Source organism: Silene latifolia, unplaced genomic scaffold, assembly GCF_048544455.1.
Source record: "Silene latifolia isolate original U9 population unplaced genomic scaffold, ASM4854445v1 scaffold_358, whole genome shotgun sequence".
NCBI classification, from domain to species: Eukaryota; Viridiplantae; Streptophyta; class Magnoliopsida; order Caryophyllales; family Caryophyllaceae; genus Silene; species Silene latifolia.
Genome location: NW_027413288.1, coordinates 19198 through 30834, shown reverse-complemented (window position 1 = coordinate 30834; position 11637 = coordinate 19198). Strand labels below are relative to the sequence as shown.

Here is an 11637-nt window from a genome sequence, read left to right as displayed (position 1 = left end):
TTTTGATTGTGGTGTTGGTTTTCAGGTTAATGGTGTTGACATGTTGATTTCAACTTCGAATTTTGCAGTAGCTATATTGGATTGACATATTGGACTGACGATCGTTCATAAATATGCTTTATTCATTGGTAAGATTGTGATTATTTGCCTAACTAATATTCTGATTTAATTTTTGTTCTTTAATCAATTGCCTTTTGCCATTTCTAATTGTTTACTATGATTTTCTTATAATTCATTCAAAGTGGAACTTCGAAAAAGAACTGAGTCGCTTCTTCGAATATATAGCTTGTGCTTGGGAATACGTTGCTAAAAAAATATGGTTTAGTAGGTAAGCAATCATTATACACAAATTTACTTACGCTTGTGTTTGTTGGAGATGGAATATACTCCTGAGATTCATTGGTTAATCGCTAATAAAGTAAACTTTTTCTATTTACAAGATATCGAACAGAAAAAACCAAGAGTTTGTGGCTAAATCTATAAACTGCCGAAATAAAAATTCAATAGAAGAAAAAAAACTAGAGGTAATTTTATGTGACTCTCTTTCGCTACTTGTAGTTATTTAATGTCCTTGCTTATAGCTCACATAGTTTATGCGGTTTAATGTTTAGGATATTTTTTTGAGCAATGCTTAAGATTTGTAATATTTTTTCTTTTTTCGCTAACGTAGTACCGAGTATTCACTATTTCATCATTTTGCGTTTTAAAGTTATCACTTTGTTAAAGGGTTTACTGTCGATTTATTTCTTTATTTTATTTTTTGGAATGTGATTCCTTTGAAAACATAAGTGAAATACCTAAATAAGCAATTATAATTCATGGGTTCCCGGAAGAATTATAAATCGTAAAATGATAGTTTATAGCCTAACTTAACACTAAATATTCTCATCTGTAGTATTCAATGTTGTTCTTCTTCGACCTTTAAAATGATAAATTACAACCTCTATTCAGTCATGGATTAATAAGTCCGCTTCTTTTGACTGCGTCCATTCCCTATATCAGTAGCTATATCAGTACATCAGTACCTGCACTATACACTTTTATTACCCAAGTATATTGTCACTCAGCGGATCAAATTGTGTAAGGCACTATTATGATTAGACATTACTTTTATTCATTGGAAATTATTTCGCCTTTTTCAACATGCTAGATCTGAGACATGTAGAGTATTGGGAGTTCATCAGTTTTGCAATTTTTTGAATAACTTCATCACCATGTTCAGTGAAGTATAGGTCAAAGAAGATATATTTTTTTTTGTGTTAGCTTTATTCAGAACATTTTTATAACAGTTAAGACATTTTTACTTCTTAATTAATACTTTATCTAAAAAAGACAAACGCTACCATGTTTCAGTCCAATAAATATGGTTGTTTTTGGTTTTTTGTTTTCTTGCAGTTAATTTATTTTTTTTCCTGCTGATTGTGACTTATCATTACTTAGAACTTAGGGAAGCTGAGATGCAGAAGTAGACCTCATACATTTAATCTATGCCATGCAATATCTTATCATATATGTCAATATATGTGAGAATTGTGCGAAATTGCTTATCTCACTGCTTGCTTAATAAAAGTTTTTTTTTTCCAGGTGTGAATTTTTATTACATTTCTTTAAATTAGCAAAATGCAGCAGCATACTATATCAAAGCAAAGGTCACTGACTCACTGCTTTCGTCATCGAAATTGTTTTATCTTTACCATTGTCCTTTTTTTACTTTATTATTTTAAAACAAATATCAGATTCTTTCGCTATTGTCATGTTAGGCGGTTCCGAAGATGGTGAATGCGAATATGTAGATAGTGATGATAAAGTCTAAAGTCTAATATGCATGGACGCCACATTGCGCTCTGATATTACACTTCCAAGATATGTTTGGTTCTTCTATTAGCATTAAATTGTTATCGCCAAAATCCACCGTATGAATTTAACCCTCTTTGTTTGGTTCTTATCTTGCATTCCTTATAAATTGTAGTCTTCATACCTACTCTTTATGCACTTCCTCTTTTTGATATTTCTTTATTATCTAATATATATAATAACATAATAGATACATACACATAAATGGAAGCCATAAGAAAACCTCTTTCGGAGATAACACAGCCTAGCCGAAATGTTGCTGTTGTTGTTACTCTGGATTCACTTCTTCCAGAAACAACATCTATTTCTGGCATCGTTAAGTATCAAAGACTACTATTTAAAGACAAAGCAGTAAGGAGATTACTTATTCAAATGTATATGTAGCAAAACCTTAGTTATGCAGATGTATACGTACTAAAAGTTTATGGTTTCACATGATGGTAGGAATTTTAGAAATTATTTTAACTTTTTGTTATTTTTTTGTTTCCTAGGGTACAGAGATTCCTGTTACTTTTTTTTATGAAGATATTGCGCTGTTTTCAGAAAAATTTCACGTAGGCAGAGATTATGACATTACCGACGCCGTAATCACCCCCATACGTGAAGACGTTAGACGAGGTTCACAACTTTTTCAGATGATCATCAGGTCTACAACCAAGGTTGTTGAGTTAGCTCCCTCAAACGTAGTTACTCCTTCGTATATTGTTCCTCTAGATTCAGCTACCGAATACGTAGAACATCAAGGCAGGATCGGTATGTAAATGACTACACATATTTTAATTTAACGTAGTATTATACCTGTTTTAATTTTTTTTTTTCAAGACGTCATTGGCCTTGCTCTTCATGTAACTTCACCAAGAAAGGTTCGACCAAAACGTAGAGACACTGAGTTTGATGCGCGTGATATTGTTCTTATTGATAGAAGGTAGTACCATTAACTTTACTAATTTAAATTTTGTATATAACTATCAGTTTTGCTAAGTAAAATATGTTTTACCCTTATTTCAGCATGAAGCCTTCAATGTTAACTGTTTGGCAAGCTTTTGTTTCAGTCGAAGCTCAAGCGATTTCAGATATTGTTGTTGTACACCCTACTGTTCTAGTAACACGTGTTTCGGCTTCTAAATTTCGTGGTATAAAATTCACCTCCATATTTATTTTATCATATATAAAATTTTATTATTCATAATTTTCGACGACACTTTTCATTTTTTTGAATTACTACTATAACATCTGGTCTTATTTAAAATTTATTTAAAGTTAGTTCAATTTTTTTTTTCATTTCAATTTCAACGATTTTTTTTTTTTAAAAAAAGTGACATAAAATTCGTATACTATTGCAGGTGGAAGTTGGAACACAACTTTCTTTTCTACTATCCAATTAGATTATGATGGCCCCGAGGCAATTACTCTTAGACAATGGTTTGTTCTGATTAACGTTTTTAAAATTTAACTATTGTAACACTCATACATTTGTTTTCATTTGTTTGATTGGAGTAGTTTAGAGAACCAATTATTTATTATATTCTATTTGCTTATTTGCACTAATGTAGGGAAACAGAAAACGCTGTAGAAATAGCTCGAATTGATACAGATTTGGAGTCAAATGTTGGTGAAAATAGTAGGACAATTTTACCTATTGCTGCACTCGGTTTTCAAGAGGTGTAGCAACTTTCGACTATATCGTAGTAATTGATATCTCGCTTTTCTTTTGATTTGTATTAGATGTAAATGATTCTTAAAAATTATAAAAATGTTTCAGGATGGTGCAACGGTTTGGATCAAAGGTAAAGTCACCTACGTTATTAATCCGGACAGTTGTGTATATGCTTCATGTAGTGTAACACCCCTATACTCCAAGTGCCTTACCAGGACCATTAAGGCATGAAAGTGCTACCATCTCGATTACCCGAGGCAATGATAATCAAATGATAATAAGGAAACGTACTTAAATAGTAATAAAGTTTAAGTGATACAATTCCAACTCCAAAAAAACTGATAAAAAGAAAATACAAGGTCTCAAAACTGTCAACTACTAAACAACTACAAAATGTTCGACACAGCGGAAGACTTCTAAGACTGCAACGTGATGACTCATCCCAGCTATCCCATGCGCATCGTCTCATACCTGCTCAATAACTGCTCACCACCCCGAATGGATCACCACAGTTTTTAAAACATTTAAACGGGGTCAGTACTAATTACATAAAAACAACAGCTGATATGAAACCTCAATGTAAGAAACTGAACACACAGTAAAAACCTCCAAAACTCCACCCTATCTCCACATATCTGACTACACACAAAAGTGTGTAGGCCTGCCAGAGTACCTATCGCAACAAGTACTCCTCGCCGCTAGTGGGGGGCCGCAGTCATTCCCACCTAAGCCCCGCTCATCTCCATCGAGCGATAAACCCATGTTCATTAATGTGCACATCCCTTCTGTGGCGGGTTCCACAGAAGGCGAATCAAGGGCGTGAAGCCACTCCCGCAAGTGACTCCACTCAGCCAGGGATGCACCCCGAAGATCACAGACAGTTATCAACCAAACATCTTATACAAACAACAAATACCAACAACCGATGCCAATACGATATAAGAATCAATCAACAACGACGACAACAACATCAACACCAACATTGCTATGTAATTAATACTGAGTAGGGAAACCCTACCTGGAATGCAAACACCACAGACGATCTTAGCAGCTAATCATAATCTTTCCTCTACGAAACCTCCTCCTATAACATACATACATACATACAATTACTACCACATACATACAAATCACCCAAAACCCTCAAAAATCACCCAAATAGGGTTTTAAAGAAACTCAACGAAACCCAACATAAATTATACAAGAAACTTACCCTCGACACGACGATCGCAACGATATAAAGAACAAGATGATCCGACGAACGTAGCTTAGGGATTTGCCAATGATGCGAGAGAAACAAGATACGTAACTTCTAATCGTCACTTGAAAAGTTTATGATGTTGAAAAGTGTTTAAGAAATAATAACAAACCCTTTTATATTTATCTCGCGTCATTAACAAAACCCGTCAAACTCAACCTGTAAAACACACTTACTCGATTAAAGTTTTGCTATAAAACTAACTCTGTTTCAAGAACTTGCCGAGAAGGTCTTATAACGGACAGCATCACAGATTTCTTGCCTTTCACACGAGGTTTATTTTTTTTCTTTCTTTTTTAAAAAAACAAAAGGTAAAAAACAAAAAAAAAACAAGGAGCCTTTTTTTAATTATAATCTTCTTATTATTTTTTAATGTAGGAACGTCTTTCGTTGGTCAGTGATTTTATCGACAATATGAGCGGCCGACTATTTACCATAAAGTTGTTAGCGAAACAGTTTGGAGATTCCAATAAACAGCTAAGATTTAGTGCCCAGTATGTAGAAGAAATAGAAGAATAGAAGACGCTTCTACTATACGATATGTTATCGTAACGTACGTACTTGTATATAGTCATCAATAAATCAGGTTTGGTTAGAAACTCATATACTGTGTGTAACGTTTTTTTGGTTGTTGCTTGTTTTAAGGTGTGTGGTATGTGTGTGGTGTGTTTAGGTTTGTAATTTGCTTAATTATCTCGAGTTAGATGTAACATATTCGAATAAACACACTTCGGGTGTAATCCGTTTCTCATGTATCTTTTATGCGCAAATTTTATATTAAATGTTTTTTTATCGCTACTCTTCTATGGGAGAATTTTTTTACATTAACCTAACATTCTCGGACCATTAATGTCTTCCGGGCTTTTTCTATAACTTATATCATTTAATAACTGTCTTCGTGTATTAAAAATTTAGAATTCACTAGCGATACTTTAGCCTAAAGCATTTTCAGGGTGGAATTATAATTTTAATAAAAGATGTATTATAATAAATTTAAAACGAAATACTGTGTACTTAGGAAGAGGCAATCTATTGTAGATAAATACAGTTGTTTATCGAATGTAACTTGTAAATTACGCTACTTAGCGGTAAGTACAAAAAATTATAATGTTGTAGATTGCAACCCTCGCAAGCTTTATACTCTCAGAACTATGTCTCCTCACTTGCCCTTTCACTTGCTCCTTTTGAGATGTCACAATATTGTGATTAAATATTGTCGTCTCAAATAAGAATATTTATCCGAAATGTTGAATAATATATATTTTCAGATTTCGATGAACGCACAAACTTTTTGACTTACAATTACTATACTATTTTGTCATTTCTTCAAATCTTATCTGGTGAAACCTTATAAGACAAAATTATTAATTACATATATTTTGTTTTTTTATCCTTCATGTTTCTATAAATTGCATTACCTATGCGTTCATGTGTATGTAAAAAATAGTCCAAAGAAAAAATCCTCCACAACTTAAACTCTCAACAAAAAAAAGGAATTGAAGTTATATTTATATTTTTGCCACTTCAAGGTAAGCAATATTTTCTTTTTGTTTTGATTTTAATATATTTATGATATTAAAGTTTACACTTAATAAAATTCTTAGTTATTTTCAAATTAGGTTTTAGTTTTTGCATCAATTAAACTTTATCGCACTAAATGTATTTATTTATAGATATAAGGATTAAATAAGATGCTCTCGACATATTTAAGAATACAATTTAAATGAATTTGTGATGATATAACGTCGAGAAGTATAGAGAATATGTTTTAATTTTGGAATGTCTACAAATAGAATTCACCAATCTACAAATGCTAAGAGTAGCACTTGTTATGAAATTAAAAGTTTCGTTTTCAGAAATAATTATTTGTACAATAACAAAAAATTACATTATATTTCAATTTAAATATTTTAATAATTTTTTCTCAAATGTAATATCTGTTTTTTTTTTTTTTGGTTATAGAAGCATATGCGCTGACGTACGTAAAATTTAAATTTATTAATGTAGACTTCAATGTGAGTATGTTGTTGGATATTGCTTCAGCTTCTCATGCCCATCAGACGTTAGAAGATAATCAGCATGCTGATTTCGTCGCAATTAGTTTAAAAGGTTTGGAACATTTTTACTTATTTGTGATTTTTTTTTTCATTACCATACGTATATGAAAGTTTTGGTAATACTTTTTTTTATTGACAATTTTTAAGGTAGAAAAAGACTGCCAAAGAAACCATATGTACTTCCTTTGCCCAGTTTCTGCTCATATTGTGGGGCGAAATTGTTTAGGAACGAGTCTATAAATTTTTGTTGCAGTCAAGGCGATATTCGGCTTGCACAAAATGTTGTTCCGGAAATTATGCGTCGTCTTTTTTTAGGAATTGACGCAAATGCAAATAATTTTCAAAAGTTTGTGTTGTTCTACAACAGTTCTTTCGCTTTTACATCGTACGGAGTAAAAAAGGATCACGAACTTGCTCATAGAAATCGTGGAATCTACACCTTTCGTGTTCAAGGACAGTTTTACCATTTCATAAATGACGTGCTTCCAACACAAGAACAACCACGTTATATTCAACTATATTTCTTCGACACAGATGTAGAGCTTTGGCATCGTTTACAAAGTTGTCCCGATCTAACGCGTATTTTCGTTAGTACACTAATGAGGATTATGGAAATTAATCCTTATGCCAGTTTTTTTAGATCCTTGAGAGAAATTGGTATTCATGAGGAAAGTCGCATTGTTATTCGAGCTGATCCAACCCAGGATCAGCGCACTTACAATGCACCTACTGCATCTCAAGTAGCAGCAATTTGGGTTGAAGATGAAGGTTCGTCTGAACATCTGAGACATGATATTGTTGTATATGCTCGGTCAGGGATAAGCCTTCGTGTACGACATTACTATGGTTGTTATGACCTTTTACAATATCCTCTTCTTTTTCCTTACGGCGACACTGGATGGCATAGATGCATTTACAAGTGTAATACTTCACATCGTCGTAGAGAAGTTTGTTCTACATTTCCTATAAACGAAGTTCTTGTCCAAACTGCCGACGATTTAATTGAAGCTGAGGATAAAGGTTTGTTTCTATTTCATATCTAAGTACTTATTTTTTTTACCTATAATTACAGCTCAAGTTTAAAAATAAATATATTTTTACTTTTCTGTACTACAGTTGCAAATTCTTCGGAATCGGAAAAAAAAGTCTCCTGTAGATAGTATTACTGTTACCGTCTACAGAATCGTCCTAATGATTCATCTATTTTACTACGTAGTGGTCGTCTTCTTCAGCAGTACGTTGTTGATATGTATATTAAACTCGAATCAACCAGACTTGATTTCATAAGAGCAAATCAATCTGTTATTAGAGCTGAACTTTATCAAGGCGTTATTGATAGCTATAATGCAGGCCAATTATATGGCTCTAATATTGGACAGATTTATATTCTTCCAGCAAGCTTTATAGGGTGTGGCAGTGACTTACGTTCTCGTTACCTTAGTTCAATGTCTGTCGTACAGCGTTACGGCAAACTAGATATCTTTCTAACCATGACATGTAATCCTAGATGGCCAGAAATAGAAAGCGAATTACTACCACATGAGGAAGCACAAAATAGGCCTGATCTTGTCGCTCGTTTATTTCGAGCAAAACTTATTGAGGTTAAGAAAGAAATTGTCGAAAAAAAACTATTTGGTAATGTTGCTGGATACGTATATGTAGTTGAATTTCAGAAGAGAGGACTACCGCATGCACATTTCCTAATCATATTGGATGCTAATAGCAAAATACGATCCCCGGATCAACTTATGATGATTTTGTGTGCGCTGAAATTCCAGATGTGTTCGAAAATCCTCGCCTTCATGCTGCTGTGTTAAAACATATGATGCATGGCCCTTGTGGTAGAGACTTTCCTACAAATCCGTAAATGAAAAACGGAATATGTAAAAATCATTATCTACGTGATTATGCGGATATGACGACAAATGGTCGCAATTCATATATATCGAAGACGACGAAATGGTAGAAATGATGTCGTTCGTACAGCTACACTTGATAATAGGTGGGTTGTGCCTTATAATCCTTTTTTACTGGCAAAATACGATTGTCATTTAAATGTAGAAGTATGTTCAACAATAAAAGCAGTAAAGTATCTATACAAATATATTTATAAGGGACATGATCGTGTTTCTTTTACGGTTGAAGATGGTATTGAACAACGTGATTATGATGAAATTAGTGCTTTTCAGTCCGCACGTTGGATATCACCATCTGAGGCAGTTTGGAGAATTTTTAGATTTTGCATGAATGAAATACATCCTAATGTGGTGCCCTTGCAAGTTCATTTTCAGAATATGCAAACTGTACTTTTTCGTCCGTATGAACGCCTTGAGAATATTGTCGACGATGATAGCCGAAAGAGAACTATGTTAACAGCTTTTTTTGAACAAAATCAAATTGATTCTTATGCACGTACTCTACTATACCAACAATTTTCGGAACACTATGTTTAGTTAGGGCAAAAAGACGAGAAGCTTTGGCTTCCGCGAAGAAAAGGTTTTGCCGTTGGTAGGTTAGTCTACATTAACCCTACAGAAGGTGAACGATACTACTTGCGATTGTTACTTACAAATGTGCGAGGACCCCAATCATTTGAAGATTTACGTACCGTCAATAATGTTAGACTATCTTCGTTTCAGGAATCGGCATATCGACTAGGCCTTCTTGAGGATGATAATTCGGTTGAAAACAGTTTATTGGAAGCTTCAAATTTTCAGATGCCGTTTGCTTTAAGACGATTATTTGTTACATTACTAATTTACTGTACGCCTAAAAGTCCTAGGATTCTATGGAATCGTTTTTTCTCAGCATTATCAGAAGACTACAAATTAGCATTTCCAGAAAGTCCAAGTAAAGTTCTAAATCTTACGCTTAGAAGGATATGTTGCATCATAGAGTCAATGGGAAAAAGTTTCAAGGATTTTGACTTTGGAGAATTAAGATTAGAAGAGGAAGTCGTTGATATGCGTAGGACTAAAGAATTTGAAGAGAAGCTTAGCATTCCTATTACACTAAAAGAGCTTAACGCAGTCAACTTGCTGAATGTTGAACAAAAAAGAGCATATGAAATAATATATAATAGATTTATGGAAAGAAGACCAAGTGCATTCTTTGTAGACGGTCTTGGTGGTACAGGCAAAACTTTCCTCTACTCATCGCTTCTCGCACAGTTGCGCAAAAAAGGCTTTATTGCTCTAGCAGTTGCAAGTTCAGAATTGCAATCAAATATTTCTCATTTGGCGAACAATTTCTCTTTTCAAAATTCCTCTTGATCTTGAAGAAAACCAAGGTAGTAAAATTTCAAAACAAAGTGCGCTTGCTGAATTGATTAGAGCATGCAATTAATTATCTGGGATGAAGCTCCAATGACAAAAAGACAATCAATTGAGCACTTTGAAAGAACATTACGTGACATTTGCTCAAAAAACATACCATTTGGAGGAAAATTTGTTGTGTTTGGTGGAGATTTTCGCCAAGTGTTGCCGGTCATTCCAAAAAGTACACTTCGCGAGGCTATCAATGCGAGTTTGGTTATGTCTCCGCTGTGGCCTACGCTTGAAAAGTTCAAATTAACTATCAATATGCGTGCCATTAATGACCCTTGCTTCAGTGATTTTGTTTTGAATGTTGGTGAAGGATGCCCACCTTATGAAAATGGTAAGGATATAACACTACCAAGAACCATTGTGATAAACAGTAGTCAACATTTGTCATTGTTACACCGCCTGATTGAAGCTATCTACCCAAATGTAGATGACATTAATTTCAACTCATTGATTACAACGAGAAAAGCTATTTTAACGCCAAAGAATGATGACACTAAAGCTATAAATTCCATATTGGTTTCTCGTCAACGGGGAGAAGCATTTGAATATAAAAGCTTTGATGAGGCTATTGATATCACTACAGAACAGTACCCTATAGAACTTATGAATACATTAAATCCAGGAAGACTTCCACCACACCATTTGGTACTGAAGAAAAACAGTCCGATAATTTTACTAAGGAACCTTGATCCAACTTTTGGACTTTGTAATGGAACAAGACTCATATGCAAAGCTTTTTCAAGAAATATTATTGACGCGAAAATTGTTGTTGGACATCATAAAGGAGAACGTGTTTTTATACCTCGGATACCTCTGCAACCATCTCCGGCTGATAAATTTCCCTTTAACTTTAAGAGAAAGCAATTTTCAATTAAACTTAGTTTTGTGATGACTATTAATAAAGCGCATGGGCAAATTTTGGATAAATTAGGAATTTATTTACCTCAACCGGTTTTTTTCACATGGTCAGCTATATGTTGCCCTCTCTCGAGCAAAAAGAAGTTCTGATGTTGTTGTTGCTATAACATCCCAAAGTTCATATGATAGTTCGCTTAAAACCAAAAATATTGTCTGCTATGAAGTATTGCGACGTGCCGGTATAATGTAAGATAGTTATCTACTTTATTTCAAAATTTATGTATTTTGTATGTAAGAATATCTCTCTGAATACATATTGTATAGCAAAAGTATTTTGTACTCTTATGTGTGTATATATTTATATAATTTAGTTTTCACTATCATATATTTTTTTTAATGTTGATCACAATTTGTTATGTCAGATAATTTATGACCTTATTTTTTATAATAAACAATTAATTTCAGCAATACATATTACTATAACTTAATAAAATAATTTTATATATATCAATTATATACGATAAGGAATATTATAATATAATTTTTTAATATTTTATTTTAATTATTTTAAGACACTTTAATCAAATACAAAATATGGTTTCAAAATCGATGCAAACTGAATATATA

General features: G+C 33.2%; 3 protein-coding genes across 4 annotated transcripts; all 3 read left to right on the top strand.

Moving 5' to 3' along the window:
* Window positions 1-2058: 2058 nt before the first annotated feature.
* On the top strand, window positions 2059-5288 carry LOC141639374 (replication protein A 70 kDa DNA-binding subunit B-like). The gene is made up of 8 exons (XM_074448522.1): window positions 2059-2205; window positions 2346-2607; window positions 2677-2779; window positions 2863-2987; window positions 3198-3276; window positions 3408-3516; window positions 3617-3676; window positions 5148-5288. Exons 1-8 carry the CDS (start codon window positions 2059-2061, stop codon window positions 5286-5288), a joined length of 1026 nt encoding a protein of 341 aa, XP_074304623.1.
* Window positions 5289-5933: 645 nt separating this feature from the next.
* On the top strand, window positions 5934-8970 carry LOC141639371 (uncharacterized). Of its 2 annotated transcripts, XR_012542496.1 has the most exons (4): window positions 5934-6298; window positions 6777-6878; window positions 7194-7846; window positions 7943-8970. XR_012542496.1 is itself a non-coding variant. In XM_074448519.1 (2 exons), exons 1-2 carry the CDS (start codon window positions 7123-7125, stop codon window positions 7984-7986), a joined length of 768 nt encoding a protein of 255 aa, XP_074304620.1. In that variant the 5' UTR covers window positions 6885-7122; the 3' UTR covers window positions 7987-8970. The 2 variants fall into 2 exon arrangements, 1 of the variants encoding a protein (XP_074304620.1); XM_074448519.1 differs by lacking the exons at window positions 5934-6298; window positions 6777-6878 and having other exon boundaries at window positions 6885-7846.
* Window positions 8971-10191: 1221 nt separating this feature from the next.
* On the top strand, window positions 10192-11160 carry LOC141639372 (uncharacterized). Its single transcript, XM_074448520.1, has one exon. It carries the CDS (start codon window positions 10192-10194, stop codon window positions 11158-11160), a length of 969 nt encoding a protein of 322 aa, XP_074304621.1.
* Window positions 11161-11637: the final 477 nt, after the last annotated feature.

What these genes read in the sequence shown, in the direction of transcription:
- LOC141639374 (XM_074448522.1), top strand. Translation starts at nt 2,059, where the DNA reads ATGGAAGCCATAAGAAAACCTCTTTCGGAGATAACACAGCCTAGCCGA. An exon ending in ATTGTTCTTATTGATAGAAG is followed by an intron (nt 2,780 to 2,862) that starts GTAGTACCATTA and finishes CCCTTATTTCAG; the next exon opens with CATGAAGCCTTCAATGTTAA. An exon ending in CTGCACTCGGTTTTCAAGAG is followed by an intron (nt 3,517 to 3,616) that starts GTGTAGCAACTT and finishes AAAATGTTTCAG; the next exon opens with GATGGTGCAACGGTTTGGAT.
- LOC141639371 (XM_074448519.1), top strand. Translation starts at nt 7,123, where the DNA reads ATGCGTCGTCTTTTTTTAGGAATTGACGCAAATGCAAATAATTTTCAA. An exon ending in AATTGAAGCTGAGGATAAAG is followed by an intron (nt 7,847 to 7,942) that starts GTTTGTTTCTAT and finishes TCTGTACTACAG; the next exon opens with TTGCAAATTCTTCGGAATCG.
- LOC141639372 (XM_074448520.1), top strand. Translation starts at nt 10,192, where the DNA reads ATGACAAAAAGACAATCAATTGAGCACTTTGAAAGAACATTACGTGAC.